Here is a 21,700-nt window from a genome sequence, read left to right as displayed (position 1 = left end):
GCGAATAAAACCACAATACCGCAACAACAAGCAATGAGACCAAATAGAGGAGTTCATATAATGTTCCCTTTTATATTACTTTTCTTATTTTGACGTTTAGCTGCCGCATAATTGAGCCTGTTAATATTTATGCGTGCGCACAGAGAGGTGAGAGCGTATAAAATAAAGCGCTGCATGGGGGTCGCTGAGTTGGTATATTTCCTGTATTTTAGGGGGGTGTCGTGCTGCTATGATACTTTGTCTTGTCCTGTTTCAGAGGTTTAACACAGATAAAGATCCCTTATTCCCACAAAACAGAAACAATGATCCCCATTTTTGTATTGCCTTGAAGGAAAGAAGAAGTGGATGCGCTGAGCTGGCCGCCGTTTGCCTGATTGATTAATTATTTGGTAATTCATTTATCACATTCATAGGCCAAAAGGGCAACGTCCTGCTACAACAAATTGACTCCAGTGCACCTCCACCCTCCCTCCACCCCCCTCTGACGGCGACCACACACGCACCACTCACATGCTTTATAAATCTATATAGATAGATAGATAGATAGATAGATAGATAGATAGATAGATAGATAGATAGATAGATAGATAGATAGATAGATAGATAGATAGATAGATAGATAGATAGATAGATAGATAGATAGATAGATAGATAGATAGATAGATAGATAGATAGATAGATAGATAGATAGATAGATAGATAGATAGATAGATAGATAGATAGATAGATAGATAGATATCTATAGATCTATCTATCTATCTATCTATGTAGAAAAAACATGAAAAACTCTGTTTTCAAATTCATAAATTATAATTTAATACCAAGAACAAATGTACAGCAGAATGCTTGTTTACAATAAGCTAACACAAACAAACAAGAATTGTGTTCAACTATAAACTTTCACGCACACTCACATATATCACTTGCAATTAATAATAATAATAATAATGGTAATCATTTAAAAAAAGTATCTATACGTTATCAATACCCTGCAGTCATATATTTTTATATATTTATATAAAAACGTGGGTCAGTTTAAACTGTTCATAATTACAATCATGTATCATTCTCTGGTCCATATGTGGCCACGAACAGCCAAACATCAGTGTTCAATCCCTTTCAGTTCAACCTCAACATGGTGTGTTTTTTTTTATTTTTCTGTGTGTGTGTGTGTCTGTGTGTGTTAAAGAAAAGTTTCTAAACAAGGACAAAACGCAGCTTCCAGACACGCACACATGTACGTGCACACATTCTCCCTCTCTCTCTCTCTCTCACACACACACACACACACACACACACACACACACACACACACACACACACACACAGCACGGCACCTGTCAAAGAGCAAAGGAGCAATAACAGTAAAGTTAAAATATTTGCTCCCCTTTTCTTTTTCCAGAAAAAAAATTAAATAAAAAAATAAAAACCCAAATCTGCTCTCCCTGTTTTGCGTCTGTAGCCTAATAATGAACGTCCTTTTCCATTTTTTCTACACTCTTTTTTGTCTCTTTAAATACAAGGGCTAGTGTGTACTGAATGCACAGATTATATCTATACAGTCAAAAAAGAAAGAGAGAGAATAAGAGAGAGAGAGATAGAGAAAACATTTACATTTATATATCAAAGGTAAAATAGGTAAGCGACCTGTGGCCATGCATTCACAGTCTAAATATACATGAAAAAGAAAACATTTTCGCAGTAATATGTATATACATTAAAAACAGAACTTTCAGTGCTACCAGCTAAAACCTGCCACTCAATTCTGAAGACGTTTGTATTACCGAGAAAGAAAAAAAAATGGCAACCACAGATTTTTTTTCTTAATCACATATACTTTGTATAAAGGAACAAACTCGTTGAAATGAACTGACCTATATTTACAAGAATACTGCCTCTAAATCAGTGTTTTGCAAGTGAAACATAAGACTGAAATCTAATTTTCTTCTGGCCCTCTGTTCCCACCCCCTGAACAAAATAAAAATGTAGTTGTGTAGGCCTACTTTTAACAAGGTTTTGATAAGAAATCCCATCATGCTTCTCAGGCACTTAATGCTTGAAGTGAATAAAGGGTGACATTTCAGGGAGGCTTTAATAATTCTCCTATTAAACACCACTCTGGCCCCGCTTCAAAACTTTTATGACCCCTTGATCTCTCCAACTTCTCATTTTAAGAAAAGCTCAGTTATGGTTTCTGTTGCTCTCCAATGCTCTTGGTGTACCTTTATAGCAGCAGGCTGTGGAGACTTGTAAAAATAACAAATGAAATAAATTTTCAAAATGTCCTTTTAGTTGTGTCCAATTTGAAGAAGTTATGCCAGATATTTTGCCGCTGGATGGTTGGGGGGTGGGGGGTGGGGGGGTGATTGATGCAAGTGGATTTAAAATTTCTTTAGTAAGAAAAAAAATGAAAACAGATCCTGTAACTTCTTAATAGCACAACATAAAAAAATGGGTCATAAAGTTCAACACCTCCCTAGTTTTGCCCCAGATGGTATTGGTCATCCTAAGTGTATAAGTGCGCTTGCAGCATTAAGCCTATTCTCCTATTGCTGTGGTTTTAATTCTGTTTAGAACCTTTTGTTTTTTTTTATTTCTTTCTTTACATTATTTCACCATTTTTAAAATAAATCATTGTCTTAAAAAATAACACCACCCGAACTACAGAAATCACATAGGCCGGTTTGTAACCAGAAAGGAGGAACAAAGAATGTACAAAAACACAGCTATACATGGACACAGGACAAGTCATTTCAGAAAATGAAACTTTTTTCCCCTTTCTTAACTTTTTTCTTTTTTTAACCCAATTTTTTTTCCATTTTAAATGCACTTAATACTTAAAATTTCCTCATAAGGATCAACAAAAAAAAAATCCCTTCTTTTTTTTCCTCATTTTCTTCTTTCATTAAAAAAAATGAATAGGAGCATGTTGTTCTTGCTGAACACTGTGGGAGCTTGTATTTTGAAAGTTCAGCAGGATGTCTTAATTTTTCTTTTTTCTCTCAGAGTAGAGGGGGGTTGAATTCACAGTCATTTATGTCTTTCTTCATGAAAGCAGCCCCGTGTAACAGCCGTTTTTTTTTTTAAATCCTTCCACAAAAGCAGCTATAATCAATGTACCCCCCCCCCCCCCCCCCCCAACACACACACACACACCTTCAAAGCTCCCCACCATTTTTTTGTTCAAGTTCGTCTCCTTCTTGGTTTTTACTGAATTGACATGTAAGGCCAGTTAAAACTGCTCCCCGACAGCAACATATCCCTGATGAGAGTTTCAATGGGGGTTTTACCTACCAATCGGACGAAAAATAACTGTTCTATGACCGAGGAAGAGACTGTGCGGAGGGAAGGCAAGCGGAGTAACAACTTCCCAAACCGTGTTGGCTGGTTAGGATACTGGCTCCGGACATATTCCTCCAGGGCGCACTGGGACTTCTCCTGCAAACTTTCCACATGGGCCACATCTGAGAGGCCACAAGCATCTGAGAGGGAGGGAGGCAGGGAGGAGGAGGGGGAAGCAAATAAACATTAATAAAGTGTTTCTCTCACCAGGAGCTTGCTCACCACTGAGGTGATATAACAAAGAGCTTTAAAATAAATATTTAAAAAATGCAAAAGATTTAATTAAAATTAATATTTACAACAAAAAATGTTTTAAAATTCTCTTTATAAAATCGTGCTGTAGGTAATAACCCCAACTGACATCGTATATATAATTATATTATTTTATCAAAAATAAAAAAAACACACACTTCGTTATCATAAAGGCAGATGATTAAAAAGCCATATCTGCCGCCTCCCTTAATAGCTTTCTATTTCTCTCACCGCAGCCATTTAAAAGGCGAACAAAATAACTAAGCATATTCATAGCTGAATCAATCAGTTTTTCTGATGGGCCCGTCTTTCTCGGAGCAAACAGAGAAGGGGATGGGGGGGGGGGGGTGGGGGGACACAGCGACCTACTGACCTCTGAACTAAGATTTAAGCAAAAGCAGGGAAAAAAGAGGGGTCCCATGGCCTACGGAACTGCCGTCATACTATCTGGATCTGCGCTACTGCTGCTGCATGTGGGCGGCAGCTGATAATGTGCCAAAAAACACTTGTACGCGCATTGGTAAAGTTTATGCATGACAACAAGCAAACCACCTAGGAAGCAAAAGGCGTGTCATTCAAACACAGCTCATGTTCAGTTGGGACTCAGGTATGCGGGGAAGACAAATTATGGCTTAAAAGCCGTTTTGAAGGTCTAATACTAAAATTCAATGAGCTGAAAATGTGATAATTATTTTAATGCCAGGATAATAGCAGGCTTTAGAATACAGAAGCTGATGGCTTGCAGGTATAATTTAATGTATATAAATATATATAGTTTTTTTTCTTGCACTCTCTTGTTTATAACTGCAGCTAATGTAAGAAAATAGATGGAGGAAGTTTGGGTCGTGACCCCGCTCCTAGAACGACTCCAGAAGGGCCTCGAAAATCCCGCAAAAAGGGGCGCACAGCGTGTTTCTGAATTTAACAGTAAGAATAATTAATACAATTAAATAAAATCAAGCCATCACTGCTCAATGTCACATTCTGTGGCATAAGAGACGCATGCATATTTTGTAATTACAGTCTACGCATTAGTCCTGCGTGTTTTTGTCTCATCACATGTTCTTCAATGAAAGGAGAGTGCTGAAAACCTTCGCCTTGCTCTTATATACTGTGTGCAAATGGGATTTTAAGGCTTGTCTTTCCTTGCCTGCACACAGCCCCCACCCCACACCCCCTCCTTTTGGAGTCTGACATCATTTATATCTGTCATTTCCTACAAACAAGACGTGGAGTTTAAACACATTGATAAATGGCTGGAGAGGAAAAAAAAATCTTCCGGTTATTTGATATTGGATTATATATTTTTATGATGCTTATGGCAACTGCTAAGGGTTTTATTTAAGTGAGACTGTTTTGTCACTGCATCCCCTATAAATCTGTTTTCTAATCATGTGCTTATTTCAATAGTTTAGTGCATTCAAAAAGCAACTGAATGCAACATTGCAGTCTAACCCCTATTTAATATATGCAACAGCCTTAACCTAGTTGCAGATATATATTTGGGTCAGCGTTGATTTGGCAGTCAGTGTGCAGGTTAGTGACATTAGCGCACTCTGTGAACTTTGACTGTGCTTGTCTATTGTTCTTACCTGTGGTGAAGAGCACAATGGCCTTTAAGCAGCTATACTCAGCAGAGTCAACGTGCAACGCTTTAAGCTTCTCCACTTGCTCCTGGAAGATCCTAATGTGGTCCATAAAGGCCACCACTCTGTCCGCGGACATGGGGGAGGCGTGGAGGCCAGCCGCCGCCAGGAGAGGAGCCACATGCAGGGGCATGGAGCACTGCGCCGCGTTGAGCACGAATAACTCACTCCACGTCAACCTCAGCAGAGCCACCTGGTCTGTGATCTGCAGGTCCGGGAAGAAGGGAATATTCCTGGCCCACTCCACGGCGCTGAAGAGCATCCTGGCCGCCAGCTCGCAAATGTTCTCGATGCCCATGATGTTGTTGGGCTGCATGCACTGGCTGCCATAGCGGGACGTCGGGTAGGGCTCCGCTCTCAGCAGAAGAGAGATATATCCGGATAAGTAGGAATGGCAGTGGAGTGGGTCTCCATTTGTCAAGGCGAACTGACCGTGGTGTGGCTGTGTGGGTGGCACCCGTCCCCTTTGCACGGCTGCAGTAAAAAGAGAAACTACAGATATTGAAGCCTGAATTCTACAAATTCAGAGATTTGTTTATAGAAACAAAGAAAAGTAAACGGAGTGCACAGAGAACAGATAAAAAACACTGCATGTTTACAATTTATCATCAACACACACACACACACTCACACACACATACATATACTCACTGTTTAAACGCACACAATAATAAGTTTTAATAAAACAAATTGCGCTCTGAATCTTAAAATGTGCTGTTTTGCACACATTTTTCCATCAGCTACAGCAACATTAGCTGGCTATGAAGGAAACACAAAGACAGACCTTGCATGTTTAACCCTTAACCTACTTAGCTATCCATCTCCATTTTATTACACGCACCCAGGCCTAATTTCGCTATTTCGTATATGTATATTGCTTGGGGTTCTTCGCGTTTGTTTTGCATGCACATTTTACGTTAATGTCCAGCTTTAGACACATATGGAAATAAGATAAAGCGACAGAGATGTAGCCAGAGCAGCTATCCCTTAATTCGCCATAACAGCGCAGGAGGCTATATAATGTAACCTCTGTTCATGGTACCATCAGCACACGAATTGAATAAAAATGCACGGCCATTTTTATATTGTTATAGATGCGGATCTGCGTGGAGCTGGGCGTAAGGCTAAGAAAGGAAGCCCGGTCTCCAGCACAACAGAGAGAGCGGCTCTATTGCATGCTCCTGCCGCACACCCTTGCTGGGAACAGTCGGGAGGGGGGGTTGGAAGAATAGAATAGGACTATGGAGGACGACATAATAGCCTAAGCGTTTGTGTCGGGCGGTCTGCAAACGCACAAGCACACACACGGATTAGGAAAACCAAAAAATCCCAATACCTTCCCGTCTCATGCCGACTTTAAGGCATTTTTTGAGGCGGCAGTACTGACACTGATTGCGGTGGTGCTGGTCGATCGGACAATTCCTGTTGGCACGGCATGTGTAGGTGAGGTTCCGCCGTACGCTCCGCTTGAAGAAGCTCTTGCAGCCCTCGCAGGTGAACTGGCCGTAGTGCTTGCCACTAGATTTGTCCCCGCATACCACACACTCGATGTGCTGCGGCTGCTTCTCCGACTGCTGCTGCGACGTCTGGTTCGACGGCGTGGACTGCGTGTTGTTCGGGGGTCCCTGCACCGGAGTCTGAGGGGTCGGCGGGGCGATCTGGGAGGCTGTCAGATTAAGCTGGCCCGGCTGAGGGGTGGGAAGGGATAGTCCTCCTTGGGTCTGCGAGGAAAGGGCGCCTTGGGTGTCAGCCACATCGTCCTGGGAGCCTCTCCACGCTACCATTGCCATATCTATCAGTCAACGGAGAGAAACTTTTTGTCTGCCGTGTTTGCTGCCCGCGGTAGAGAATGTCTCAAGGAAGAAAAAAAACTCGGGGGACTGTAACAGCCTGGCGTTTGGATCCACTCCGGATCTCACGAAAACTGACGGTTTTAACTGCTGTTGGAGACGCCCGGGGAGGCACGCTTTCAAAACTGATGCGACGGCGAGCTGAGCGGCTGCCTTGCGCTTAAAGGCCAAGTCCAGGGGCGCTTACAGTCAGCCATCCAGCACACCCATCAATGGGAGAAAAGGTAGGCTGAATATGTCAAAAAGAACCAACCGAGGTAGCATGGGACTGTTCTGGGAATGATGGAGCAGGCTCCCAACAGCAGCATACAGAAGCACACTGTAGCAGCTCTACTATCAAGTTCCAGCACAAGTCTTGAAGAAAACCAGCTAAATGACAATAATAGGAAATAAGCAGCGTCTTCTTCCCGTTTCTCCTTGTGAGGTTGCGCCAAGCAAGCGCGCAGCTGAGGCTCAGTGTTTTGAGAGCTTGGAATATGAAGACAACTCTCTTCCTCCTCCAAAAAGAAAAAGCAGTACAACAAAAAACCGAAAAAACAAAGATCACAACCTACAAAAACCTCCTCCGTGCGCTGAAAAATAATAGGAAAAAGCAGCGGAGAATCAAAGTGATCAAATATGTTAAAAAGGCGGAGGTTAGGAAGTGATTTGCGATTGGTAGGAGCCGGGCTGGCAGAATGCTTTCTCTCTGATCAGCTCACTGAGCTCTCTATATAGTGAACTTTGACACGACTGCTGCAACTTAGCACACGTTACCATGGAGATCAGCTGCCATATAAGGAAGGAGAGTGTGTTTGACTGGTCAGAGCTCAGGGACCTCCCCCTGAACCCTATTGGCTAGTCGGCACTTGTGCTACTTGGTACCCTGCCAGAACCAGCATGGAGGTCGAGAGGAGGGCCGCTTGGTCCTAAAAGGAAACGTTTTCTGAGAGAAAGAAACCTCAAAAATCTCCCAGACTATATGAGATAAAAAGCTTGCACACATGTAGCTCCTAAAGGCTTTAGCAATTACGTGTGGAAGAATATTTTTCCCTCGTGTATTCGGTTGCAGTATAGTATAGCATACTGGAAAATCCAAGGATGTTGCTGTTCCTACACGTGGATTAAACTCCAAATTGTTCATTGTTAAAGCAACAATAAATTACTGTCAGCTTTGCAGTCCTGTAAAATTTGAACAGCAACTGTTTTTGCTATAAATGGTTATCATAATTCAAGGTCCAGTGTTATTTTACAACCTAGTGCATACATTACATGAAAAAAAAAAGGTTCTTGCAGATTATTCAAAAACGTTCAACCTATTTAAGAGCATTTGGGGTACTGGCTATTTTTGGGTTAATTTGTAGTAGATTACTTTAAATTACAGTAGTTTAGAAGTTTTTCAGAATACAATGGAAATCTACAGTAGCATGGGATAAAAAGATTATAAGGTGCAGAACTGTTAAGAGTGTGGTTGTTTTACTGTGACAACTCACTAACTCTACCCTGGCACACTGTGCATTGCTTTAACAGTAGAAATATTTTGTGGAAATCATAATCTTGTTGTTAAAACAACAACAAAAAAAACGTTTTACAGTGTGTATTACCATGTTATTGAAGCAGTTCATATTAAGATCCAATAAATCTATCTTACTATATGAGACTGTAGGTATTATTCAAAATAATCCCACACACTATATACTCAAAACGTGCAATATTTCTTTACAGGTTTAAACATCTGTAAATTCTTCTAACCAGGCGCTAATTGTTATGAAAAGGTTATGGCAGTGCACGGAAATCCTCTGTCTGCTCATCCCAGAGGCAACAAAGATATATCCCCCTCTAATCCAAATGGGTCGCAAGGGGCCAAATCTGGCCCTCAAAAGTCAAAGTTTGTCTGCACGTGGTCAAAAAGCACAAAAACAGAGATTGCATCCAAAAATGTAAATATACAACCACATGTCAGAGGTCATCACAAGTCAGGACTGGCAGCAAGACAGCATCCTGGGAAATAATGCAAGGTGTCATTTGTGGAGATATTTCCTGATTGAAGACATTGTGCAGGAGTCAATATAAAATTAAAGTGAAGAATGCTGATTGTGTGCATGTCCAAAGGTGTTAGTGACTGCAGGGATAAATGATCATTTCCAGTCTTAAAAAAAAAACCCAAAACAATACATAGATCTGTTTTACTCTGCGCGCAGCGTTGAACTGCAGGTGAAACTTCAGAGCCGTGGAGATGAACTTCCAGCCAGGTCAGCGTGTTAGGCGACAGAGAGAGCAACACCATCCACCAGCTTTGTCTCGGGATGTATTACAGTATATGGGTGCCCCCTAGCGTATGGTTTTTTTCTCTCTCTTCAAATAAGATTCAATTTAGAGGAGCCATCCGAGACGGAAACAGCTTCAGTCTCGTCTCTCGCATCGACCAACCAAACTTACGAGCTGCCGTTTAAATTGATGACTGTTTTAATTGTGCTCAATACGACTGTGGACCGCAAAAAGCTTTCATAACTGCAGGAGTTGGATTTACTTTTTTTCCCCCGCTACTTTAACTAATCTCAGTGGTGGTATCTATGCAAAATTGCATCTAATATCGACAGAAATTAGCCGATTATATTTTGTTTGCATTATTATTTTTCGTTGACAGATCCGGTGTTAGTGGAAACAGACCTAAAGGCGCGGCGAGGATCCAGTTTTACAAAAAAAAAATGAAGGTGAGCGTTTTTAATTTTTTATTATGATACATTTTCCTAAGTAGCGTTGCTTTATTTCTCAGCTGTAAATCAAACAGATTCCTTTAAATAAGCTGCAAGATCTACATTAGCAACCACGAATCATATGCCAACGGCTGCGCTGCGAACACGGACGTTTTTTTCTTATTAATTTCTGAGATAACCCTAGCAAGTCTTGCAAGTTTGCAGACAGCCATTCATAAAATTTTATTTAACATTAATAGCGAGGCAGGAGGCTGTATTTTGATAACAAACCTACCAAATGCATATGCTGCTGATTCGTCCGTAGCGGGATGCATCTTCTCCCTCTCCCTCTCTCTCTTTCTCTCTCTTATTCAGATTAAATTTAGTCTTCCCTTTTTCGACACAGTGCTCAGACTGATTCCTCTCCAAACCAGACGGGGAGTTGTATGCACAAAAAAAGGCTCGCTGTTTATTGGAAAAGACGTGCAATGTCTGTTGTTGCTGCTGAGGACGAACATGCAAAAACTTTTGGAGAGCCGAAACAAACAACTGATTCACGTCATGTACTGCTGAGAGAAGAATTAGAGGAAATGCAGCCTATAGGTTGACGTGGCGTCCGAGTACAATAGCATTTGAGATGCCTTCTGGAAACGACAAGCAAGCCGGGGAAGGTTTGCGGCGAGCGGCAGAAATCCTGTGCGCCTTTTTCTCTCCTAAAGTAATGTGGCCAAACGCGCTCGATCGCCGCTGCTTTGTGTGGACTATACTGAGAGGAGAGGAGAGGAGAGGGGAGGAGAGGGAGGGGGTGTGCAGCCAGAACAGACACCTGTCTTTAAGTGGGGCGAGTTAGCTATCTGGAATTGTGCAATTTTGGAAATTACATGGAAATTGGAATTACAGCCTGAAAATTTGCCACTATGCGTCTTAAAACTAGGATTTAAATGTAAATGATGTATAAAAAAAAAAAAACAATATATATATATATATATATATATATATATATTAAAATATGTCAAATATTATTAAGCATTTTTATTATTTTTGTAGAACAAAATTCCAACAATTATGTTTTGCAATTTGTATGGAATGCCCATTTTCGCTCTTAGTTGTTTCTTTTTCATGCAGAAACATTTTGCAAATTCTCTTGAGCTGTCTTTTCTTTTCTCTTCTTTTTATATTCCCCGGCTTGATAGGTTTCCTCTGTGTTTCGCCATCAAGCAGAGGATAAAAGTATAAAATGCTCAGCAAGCCATCATGCGCACAACAATAGCGCTGCCCAACGGGAATCAGTATCGATTAAGTTGAGACAGAGGATGTCGCCCGCACTAAATATTTACTGATCACACACAAATAGCTGGGTCTTTAACGATTTCTCATGCTCCGGCTGGGGTGGAGGGGAGGAAAAAAAAAAAAAAGCAGGACTAAATCACTTTATTATTGTTGGTGAAACAAAGCGCGTACACATAATGTGGAAGACAGCAGAGGAGACGTGCTGATTGGGATGGTTGCAGTTAAATTAATCGATAGAGCGACGGATAATAGTTGGGATTTACGAGCTGCAGAGAGAAAAAGCTCCAAGCCTTGCATGAGGTGGAAATAGCTAGTAAAATCCCATCAGTAACGTTTAAGTGGAAAGACAAATTTATAAAAAAAAATATTTATAATGAAAATAATAAAAGCAACATTAAGTATGGATATATTAAACCACGGCTCAAAGTCCATCATTTATGTTAAAAGTCCAAATGTAAAGGAAAAATTGCGTCAGTCTTATCTGTGGTTTCACCAAGTCCACCTTCATGTAGATGGAGAGATACTGACCCGCAGGTCTCCAAGTTCCCGGCCCGATTAACCCTTCCACAGCCGCGCTGGATCAAAGGTTAACCAGGCTAATCAACTTCAAGAGTCTTATTGAATTAGATGCCTTCAGGACAGAAACTAGTCTGTTCCGCCTAAACAATATCAAGAAGAAAGAAAACTTGAAGAAAACAATTCACATCAACTTAAATGTAAAGAAAACTGAGAACTTGTTGCATAGTATAACCCCCAAAATATGTGATTTCCCTACAAACACTTCTTTCAAATATCTTAATGCAGATCATTATGACTCATTATGTTTCTGTCCAAAATTATTTGTAGCACTTCCTAATATCAGTCCGCTCCAAAGGTTTTATTGCCTGTTTCTTTCCAGCAATGCTTAGGTGCTCAAATGAAAAATGAAAACCACTGACCAATTAGTGAAAAGCTGTTGCTTGTGGATGCATATAATAGCGTGTAAATCTGTATATTCATTCATATAGTAATAACAAAAATGTATCCAACCAAAATTATTCTTTCTAAATAAAATAAAGAGTTAGTGAATTGCTTTTGTGCATGCAGATATTTTTCAGTTGGACTTTCCTTCTCAATTGTTCAGTAACTTACACCGTGTGCCTATTTTAGAAAATGAATCTTACCTTATGAAAACATGAGTAAGGATAATAATTGAAACGCTTGAGTACACATCATTGTAACTAACTGTAAATGACATGTGTGCAAACTGTTTTTTTCTGCAGCCTGCAAAGAAGCATACAGTGTTGGCAAAAAGTGAGAACATATAGATGTTTCACTAAATGTAGTCACTAGCATAGATCCCTTTCTGTCAGCGTCTCTGTTTGCCCCTAAGGGCCACTATCTTAACAGCCAACAGATCGCAGATATATAACTGTGTTCAATTTACCAATGAGTAATTGCAGTGCCAATTTAAACAGATAGGGATCAATTTGTCTCAATGATCACTCCTCGGGCTGACTGCCAGCATGCTCTAAACGTATTTGCAAATATCTATTGTTTGAATTATTGTTGCTGGGTCTGAAGTGATCCAAACTGCAGAGGGGAAGATGAGTGGTGTAAATGATGTGCTGTTTTGGCAACTAAAGACTGGATAGATGGAGAGTACATGACGATTACTTCAGGTAGCAGCACTGTAGCAACAATGGCCAAGGGGTCAATGATTTAACTCGAAGGACTTGCTGGGAAAGTCTGGATAGGGGGAATTGTGCGAAGAGTGCACTCTAACCCTACAGAAACTACTGCTAAAGTACCTTTTGGCAAAAGCAGCTTAAATCCCATCTGTCCCAGTGGAGAAGCACAGTGACCACCAGTGCAATTTTGAAGCTGGACCAGGCTCTTGTAATATGTGCCTCTTTGAGCCCTCTCCTTTCTTTCTTTTTTTGTTAAAGGAGTGGGAAGGGTGGGCTGTCCTCACCCTCTCACCTCACACTCCTTCTCTTTTTCATCTGCTAGGAGTGAAAAACTTTGTGAGACGAGACGAGAGAGAAAGTCGCGACAGCACTCAGTGCAGAGCCAGCTGTGTCACATGTGGTCCCCCCTAGGCTGCAGACAGGGTGTTGGGTTACTGTAACTGAAGGTGTGTTGTGGTTGCAAGAGTGAGTATGTAAAAAGTACACACACGTATGAAGACACACACTTCAGTTTCAGGTTACCTTCAGAACCTGAGGTTTATTTTATTAAATATCACTTCTTATCAGGTACAATGGCAACCAGCTTGTTACAGTGACAATAAACTTTTATTAAATCTATCGGTTATATCAAAGTACTGTTGTTTGTATATCCAAGGTTTATTACAGTCCTGTTACATTCCAACACAGTGCATAGCATGATACAGTCACTTTATTATTAGGTTTTGACTTTGAATTAAGGTAGCCCATCACTCTGTTTGACTTGTGTTGTTATACATATGTTATGTCTTTTACTAATTAACACATTTTGTGTTTACCTTTTATATATTGTTACATTAAAAAAAAGATTTTTACTGATTTATAATTTTTCTCTTAAATGCAATGACATAGCTAGACATAAAGCGGTACTGCTGCACAAAATCTGAATATAAATAAATCACAGATCCAAATTTCTATATTCATCTGTTTGTATAAACATATTATATCAATCTTTTAATGCAATGGTTAAGGTTGAGGCTAGAGTTGAAATAAATATTTTGTCTAACTTACAGCATTCAAGTTAAAATATGATTAGGCAAGGCGAGGCAAGTTTATTTTTATAGCGCATTTTAGCAACAGGACAATTCAAAGTGCTTTACACGATGAAAGAAGTACACTGCAGTGGCATGAAGGAAAGTAAAGAAAAGTAAAGAAAAGTAAAGAAATGTGCCTATGAATGCACTCAATCCTTTTAGGCCTGTATTTTCATAACATAAAATCAAACCTTTTTACCTGGGGAGGAAGCAAGTCCTTTGAACTGTTCTGACCCATTATGTGTCTCGATAATGTGGGAATATTCCTTTTAAAAACTGGTTCACACCTGGACTAAGAGTCAGAAACTTCCTGGTGCTCTGTATGCAACATTTGTGTTTTAAACATTTCTGTGATTTTTTTATGTGCCTGACAATGCTATTCTATGTGCATAAATGTTGCTGTGCACAGTTCTGTATACTTTTCTTAGTCCTTTATATCTTAGTTTGAAGCAGTTGGACTCTTTTAATCTTTTAAAAGATCTTTTGGAGCTTTGCTGTTTAACGCTGGAAACTTTTTGTTAAATTTGATTAGGATTTTTTACTGGGGCAGTGCTTTTAGCCGGACCCCATATTTTCATGTGAACTGAAAGGTATCAGAAAATGTATTTGAAATGTGGAATAAGTAGTTTGCCATCATTGAGTATAAGATATGCAGATCAAATAAATACTCTCTGTTTATTTTAGTAACTGATGTTTTTGTGTCTTCAGTCATGTGCTACTGTCATTTTATTGCTGGTCAATTAAAATAAAATTACATTTGCTGTGTGGTTCCCAAGTTGTAGCTTTTTCTGTATGTACTTTTTTCCTTTCAATGTATAAATGACAATGTTTTATTTTTGTTTGTTTTACATTAAAGATCAACAATGTGCATGAAGCAAAAACTTTACGAGATGGTAGATCCATAAAGTATCTTCCAGATGAACGGACATTAATAAGTACAACAACTGAAGGAGCAGTTCTCCACTTTTACGGGAATTAACTTCAAACATCTGAGCACAAGTTTTCTTACTAATATTGTGGTTTAAGAGGATTTCATTTTATTTGATTCATGATCATTATTGACTGATAGTGGGACTATAACCAAGAATGGCATGAGAAGGGAATTTACCAAGACCTCCAACACACCAGCGACAAGGTAAGAACGAAGAAAGGTTTTCTTCATGGGAAGGTGAGCTAAGAAGAAAAATAATCCTAATCATACATTATCTCCAAGTTTATATGAAGAAATACACGTGCTTCAAATTTATTTTAAAGGCAAGAACAAATGTTGAAGCTGCTCTATGGATACTAAAGTGATGAGGGACGTGTTGAGATCTTAAAAACAGTTTCTTCATGACTTACCATCATTCAATTTACAGATCTTTAAATAAAAATTAATGAATTTGAATTTTCTATAGAAATGAATTTCTAAAATATTTGATCATTTCCTGCCATTTAAAGTTCTTTATCACAGAAAGTACTGAAGTTTTTTCTGGCTGCTGCGAACACATAGTAGCAGTGCTAGTATTTTCCTAAATGTTGTGCAATGTTGATCAGCTGGCTGAAAGAAAGCTGCTACACTTTTCTTGTGCTTACAAAGATGACAAATCTCACTGTTTTGAAATATTGCTGGTTGAGAAAATCAAAGATAGTCATGGTGTTGAAACTAAAGAGTGCCACCTATCACTTTTTAAGGAAAATGTTTTGTGTAAATACTGTGATACTATTTAACTATGGTATTTTTACTCATAAACATGCCTAGTTACAGGCTTTTTTGGAATAACTGTTTCTTCCATTCCACAGACAGAATGCATTTTTGATGATATACTTAAACTTCTTTTGCAGGACATGATGGGTTTTTGATTTAGGTTTATAAGCCTTTAACATCAAGGCAACATATAACATTTTCATTTTTTTAATTTTGGCAAATTAAGGTGATAAAATATGATGCAACGTTGATGGGGAACTAACTGCTGTGTACATATCTGTGGCAGTAATACATTTAAAAGCCCGATTCAATTCAATTAATTTAATTCAATTCAATTCAGTTTATTTATATAGCGCCAATTCACAACACGTCATCTCAAGGCACTTCACAAAGTCAGGTACATACATTTAAATTAATCCTAACCATTGAACAGTGCAGTCTGATTCAGTTATGTATTCAAATTGGATAAAAAGTTTTTCTATCTAAGGAAACCCAGCAGATTGCATCAAGTCAGAGTCGGTCGGCCATCTGCCACGACCGACTGGGGGTTTGAGAGAACAGAGCAGAGACACAAAAAGAACACAGAAGCACTGATCCAGGAGTACTTTCTATGGGAAAGAAAAGTAAATGTTAATGGATGTAGCTCCTTTAGTCATTTCATCTAGAAAGAAGGAAAAGATAAACTCTGAGCCAGTTTTCAAGGTTGGAATCTGAACGAGAGCACTTATAATTAGTTACAGTAAAAGCTCAGTCAAGGAGAGAGAAAGGGTTAAACACTGAAAGACAGGGCCAAGTGGATCATCTGTATAAGGTGAGCATTAAGTTGTTGCCAGCAGAAGCTTGGACGATGCCCCCCTCCAGAAAGCTGTCACAGGTAGACACGGAGAGAGAACATAAAGTTAAAAGCTGAAATAACAGCAAATAATGCGAAGAGGGTGAAAGTGGTCATTATGTCCTCCAGCAGCCTAAGCCTATAGGAGCATAACTACAGAGATAGCTCAGGATAACCTAAGCCACTGTAACTATAAGCTTTATCAAAAAGGAAAGTTGTAAACCTAGCCTTAAAAGTAGACAGGGTGTCTGCCTCACGGACTAAAACTGGGAGCTGGTTCCACTGGAGAGGAAGTTGATAACTAAAGGATCTGCCTCTCATTCTACTTCTAGAGACTATAGGAACCACCAGTAAACCTGCGGTCTGAGAACGAAGTGCTCTGTTAGGAACATATGGAACAATCATATCTCTGATGTACAGGTCCTTCTCAAAATATTAGCATATTGTGATAAAGTTCATTATTTTCCATAATGTCATGATGAAAATGTAACATTCATATATTTTAGATTCATTGCACACTAACTGAAATATTTCAGGTCTTTTATTGTCTTAATACGGATGATTTTGGCATACAGCTCATGAAAACCCAAAATTCCTATCTTACACAATTAGCATATCATTAAAGGGTCTCTAAACGAGCTATGAACCTAATCATCTGAATCGAGTTAACTCTAAACACCTGCAAAAGATTCCTAAGGCCTTTAAAACTCCCAGCCTGGTTCATCACTCAAAACCCCAATCATGGGTAAGACTGCTGACCTGACTGCTGTCCAGAAGGCCACTATTGACACCCTCAAGCAAGAGGGTAAGACACAGAAAGAAATTTCTGAATGAATAGGCTGTTCCCAGAGTGCTGTATCAATGTACCTCAGTGGGAAGTCTGTGGGAAGGAAAAAGTGTGGCAGAAAACGCTGCACAACAAGAAGAGGTGACCGGACCCTGAGGAAGATTGTGGAGAAGGGTCGATTCCAGACCTTGGGGGACCTGCGGAAGCAGTGGACTGAGTCTGGAGTAGAAACATCCAGAGCCACCGTGCACAGGCGTGTGCAGGAAATGGGCTACAGGTGCCGCATTCCCCAGATCAAGCCACTTTTGAACCAGAAACAGCGGCAGAAGTGCCTGACCTGGGCTACAGAGAAGCAGCACTGGACTGTTGCTCAGTGGTCCAAAGTACTTTTTTCGGATGAAAGCAAATTCTGCATGTCATTCGGATATCAAGGTGCCAGAGTCTGGAGGAAGACTGGGGAGAAGGAAATGCCAAAATGCCAGAAGTCCAGTGTCAAGTACCCAGAGTCAGTGATGGTCTGGGCTGACGTGTCAGCTGCTGGTGTTGGTCCACTGTGTTTTATCAAGGGCAGGGTCAATGCAGCTAGCTATCAGGAGATTTTGGAGCACTTCATGCTTCCATCTGCTGAAAAGCTTTATGGAGATGAAGATTTCATTTTTCAGCACGACCTGGCACCTGCTCACAGTGCCAAAACCACTGGTAAATGGTTTACTGACCATGGTATCACTGTGCTCAATTGGCCTGCCAACTCTCCTGACCTGAACCCCATAGAGAATCTGTGGGATATTGTGAAGAGAACGTTGAGAAACTCAAGACCCAACACTCTGGATGAGCTAAAGGCCGCTATCGAAGCATCCTGGGCCTCCATAAGACCTCAGCAGTGCCACAGGCTGATTGCCTCCATGCCATGCCGCATTGAAGCAGTCATTTCTGCCAAAGGATTCCCGACCAAGTATTGAGTGCATAACTGTACATGATTATTTGAAGGTTGACGTTTTTTGTATTAAAAACACTTTTCTTTTATTGGTCGGATGAAATATGCTAATTTTGTGAGATAGGAATTTTGGGTTTTCATGAGCTGTATGCCACAATCATCCGTATTAAGACAATAAAAGACCTGAAATATTTCAGTTAGTGTGCAATGAATTTAAAATATATGAATGTTAAATTTTCATCATGACATTATGGAAAATAATGAACTTTATCACAATATGCTAATATTTTGAGAAGGACCTGTAGGGCTTTATATGTGAGGAGGAGAATTTTAAATTCTATTCTGGATTTAATAAAGGGAAGCTAAAATAGGAGAAATATGATCTCTCTTTTTAATTTTCATCAGAACTCTTGCTGCAGCATTTTGAATCAGCTAGATAGTAAGGAATTACAATAGTCTAGCCTTGAAGTAACAAATGCATGGACTAGGTTTTCAGCGTCACCCCTGGATTGGGTTTTTCTAATTTTGGCAATGTTCCGTAGGTGAAAGGAAATCCTAGAAACGTGTTTAATATGGGATTTAAATGACATGTCCTGGTCAAAAATAACACCAAGGTTTTTTACTTTATTACCGGAGATCAATTTAATGCCATCCAGGTTAAGTGATTGACTAAACAGTTTCTTTTTTAAAGACTCCAGTCCAAAGACGACAACTTCTGTCTTGTCTGAATTTAGAAGCAGACAATTTAAAGTCATCCAAGTTTTTATATCTTCAAGACATGTTTGTAGTCTAGTCTTGTAGTCTATCTAACTGGTTGGGCTCACCAGGATTTATAAATAAGTAAAGCTGAGTATCACCAGCATAACAGTGAAAATTTATCCTATGCTGCCTGATAATTTTACCTATTGGAAGCATATATATAGTGAAGAGTATTGGCACAAGTACTGATCGCTGTGGTACTCCACAATTAACTCTGGAGTTTAAAGATGATTTCTCATTTACATGAACAAACTGGAATCTGTCAGACAAATAAGATTTAAACCAGCCTAGCGCTGTTCCCCTGATCCCTACAGCATGTTCCAGCCTTTCTAAGAGAATATTGTGATCGACTGTATCAAATGCAGCACTAGGACAAGTACAGACACAAGTCCATTATCTGAGGCTAGGAGAATATCATTAGTGACTTTCAGCAGAGCTGTTTCAGTGCTATGATGAGCTCCGAAACCTGACTGAAACTCTTCAAACAGGTCATTGGTGTGTAAGTGCTCACACATTTGATTAGCAACTATTTTCTCAAGAGTTTTAGATAAGAATGGAAGATTGGATATAGGTCTGTAATTTTTCAAGTCATCTTGATCAAGCGAAGGTTTCTTAAGTAAAGGGTTAATTACAGCTACCTTAAAAGCTTGTGGTACATATCCATTTACTAAGGATAGATTAATCATATCTAAAATGGGGCTGGTAATCAGAGGGAACACTTCCTTAAATAATTTGGTTGGGATTGGGTCTAACGTACAAGTTGAAGGTTTAGATGAAGCTAATATTTCTGATAACTCAGGAAGCGTCACAGGATCAAAACAGTCCAAACACAGATCAGGTTCTACAGTTACTTCCAATGTTGTCTCACTTGCTGAGGATAAAGTAATCATCTTCGGGAGTGTGTCAAACATTTTATTTTTAATATAATCAATTTTGTTTAAGAAGAATCCCATAAAGTCATGACTGCTGAGAGCCAAGGGAATGGATGGCTCAACAGAGCTATGACTCTGTGTAAGTTTAGCATCTGTACTAAAGAGAAACCTAGGATTATTATTGTTCTCTTCTATTAATGATGAGAAATAAGCTGTTCTAGATTGGTGAACTGTCTTTTTATACAATGGTAGGCTATTTTTCCAGATTAAGTAGGAATCCTCTAGGTGTGTAGACCGCCATTTTCTCTCCAATTTTCTAACATTGTGCTTTAAAGTACGCAGCTCTGAATTAAACCAGGGAGCCAGCCTCCTATAAATAATTACCTTCTTTTTCAAGGGGGCTGCATTGTCTAATGCATCACGCATTGATGAAGTAACACTATGAACAAGAGAATCAATTTGTAAAGGGGAAGAAACAAAATTATTGCCATCCACTGTGTTTTTCTGTGATAATGAGGAAATTAAAAGTGGAACAGATTATTTTAAGGTTGTTACGGCATTGTCTGATAATGATCTACTATAATGAAATTTTATTTCAGGTGTGGAGTACTCGGTTAAATTAAACTCAAAGGTTATTAAAAAATGGTCAGACAGGACAGGGTTATGAGAAAATATTGTTATGTCTTTACACTCAATGCCATATGTCAGCACAAGGTCCAGAGAATGAAGACAAAGGTGGGTAGGTTTGTTAATGTTTTGAGCAAAGCCAATTGAGTCTAAGATGGCATTAACGGCTATATTTAAGCTATCACTTTCAGTGTCAACATGAATGTTAAAATCCCCCGCTACAATAACCTTATCTGTATTTAACACTAAATCAGATAAAAGGTCTGAAAACTGATCTAAAAATTCAGAGTAAGGGCCTGGTGGACGGTACAAAACAACAAACTGAAGTGGTTTTAGTGCTTTGCAATTTGGATGAGGAAAACTAAGGATTAAATATTCAAAAGAGTTGTAGCTATTAATTGGTCTGGGACTAATCAATAAATCGGACTGAAAGATGGTTGCTACTCCTCCTCCTCGCCCACTATTTTGAGGAATGTGAAAATCAAAAAAATTAGTAGGAGATGACTCATTTATAGTAACATAATCCTCTTGCTGCAGCCAGGTTTCTGTGAGGCAAAATAAATCAATCTGATTGTCACAAATCAGGTCACTAACTAGCAAAGTCTTTGAAGAGAGAGATCTTATGTTCAGTAAGCCACATTTAATTGTTTTATTTTTATTTTTAGTCTGAGTTGTGTTAATTGTTTTGAGATTTTCATGATTTCCTCCTTTTAGATAATTTTTTTATCTATTTACTTTTGGCGAGACTCTGTCTTAATAGGCTAATGGGTGGGTAGCAATACAGAAGCTGCAGAGAGGAGTGTGAAACTATGACCCTGTTTCCTGGTCTGAACCCTGGGTTGTCAGAGGTTTGGAGAACTAATAAATTCAGCCAGATTCCTAGATAGAAGAGCTGCTCCATCCAAAGTGGGTGGATGCCATCACTCCGGATCAGACCAGGTTTTTCCCAAAATGTTCGCCAATTATCAATGTAGCCCACATTGTTTTCTGGACACCACCTAGACAGCCAGCGGTTGAATGACAGCATGCGGTTAAACATGTCGACACTGGTCAGATCGGGGAGGGGACCAGATAAAATTATGGAGTGCGACATTGTTTTGGCAAACTTACACACCAAAGCAACACTAACTTTGGTGACCTCTGTTGACGTATCCGGGTGTCATCACCCCCGGCGTGAATAACAATCTTGCTGTATTTACGCTTATCCTTAGCCAGCAGTTTCAGGTAGGATTTCATGTCGCCTATTCTGACCCCTGGCAGACATTTGACTATGGTCACTGGTGTCTCTAGTGCTACGTTTCTGACTATGGAGCTGCCAATTATCAGAGTTGGCTTCTCAGCGGGTGTGTCGCTGAGCGGGGAAAATCTGTTAGAAATGCAGACGGGTTGATGGTGACCTGTGGGCTG

The 21,700-nt window shown here is 39.6% G+C and overlaps 1 protein-coding gene and 1 long non-coding RNA gene across 4 annotated transcripts; one reads left to right on the top strand and one right to left on the bottom strand.

The window, feature by feature from the left end:
• Positions 1 to 791: 791 nt before the first annotated feature.
• nr2f2 (nuclear receptor subfamily 2, group F, member 2) lies at positions 792 to 10,528 on the bottom strand. 3 transcript variants are annotated; one of them, XM_047388840.1, is made up of 3 exons: positions 10,061 to 10,528; positions 5,187 to 5,714; positions 792 to 3,482 (listed from the first exon to the last, which is right to left on the bottom strand). In XM_047388840.1, exons 1-3 carry the CDS (start codon positions 10,098 to 10,100, stop codon positions 3,208 to 3,210), a joined length of 843 nt encoding a protein of 280 aa, XP_047244796.1. In that variant the 5' UTR covers positions 10,101 to 10,528; the 3' UTR covers positions 792 to 3,207. The 3 variants fall into 3 exon arrangements, with proteins under 3 accessions (XP_047244796.1, XP_047244780.1, XP_047244790.1); XM_047388824.1 differs by lacking the exon at positions 10,061 to 10,528 and adding an exon at positions 6,577 to 7,857 and having other exon boundaries at positions 5,187 to 5,732; XM_047388834.1 differs by lacking the exon at positions 10,061 to 10,528 and adding an exon at positions 6,577 to 7,851.
• LOC124882443 lies at positions 8,768 to 14,570 on the top strand. The gene is made up of 2 exons (XR_007041906.1): positions 8,768 to 9,783; positions 13,048 to 14,570. It is a non-coding gene; the product is annotated as an uncharacterized LOC124882443 (long non-coding RNA).
• The last annotated feature ends 7,130 nt before the right edge of the window (positions 14,571 to 21,700 follow it).

Source organism: Girardinichthys multiradiatus, chromosome 2 (assembly GCF_021462225.1).
Source record: "Girardinichthys multiradiatus isolate DD_20200921_A chromosome 2, DD_fGirMul_XY1, whole genome shotgun sequence".
In the NCBI taxonomy this organism is placed as follows: Eukaryota; Metazoa; Chordata; class Actinopteri; order Cyprinodontiformes; family Goodeidae; genus Girardinichthys; species Girardinichthys multiradiatus.
This window is presented reverse-complemented; position numbering and strand designations above follow the sequence as displayed.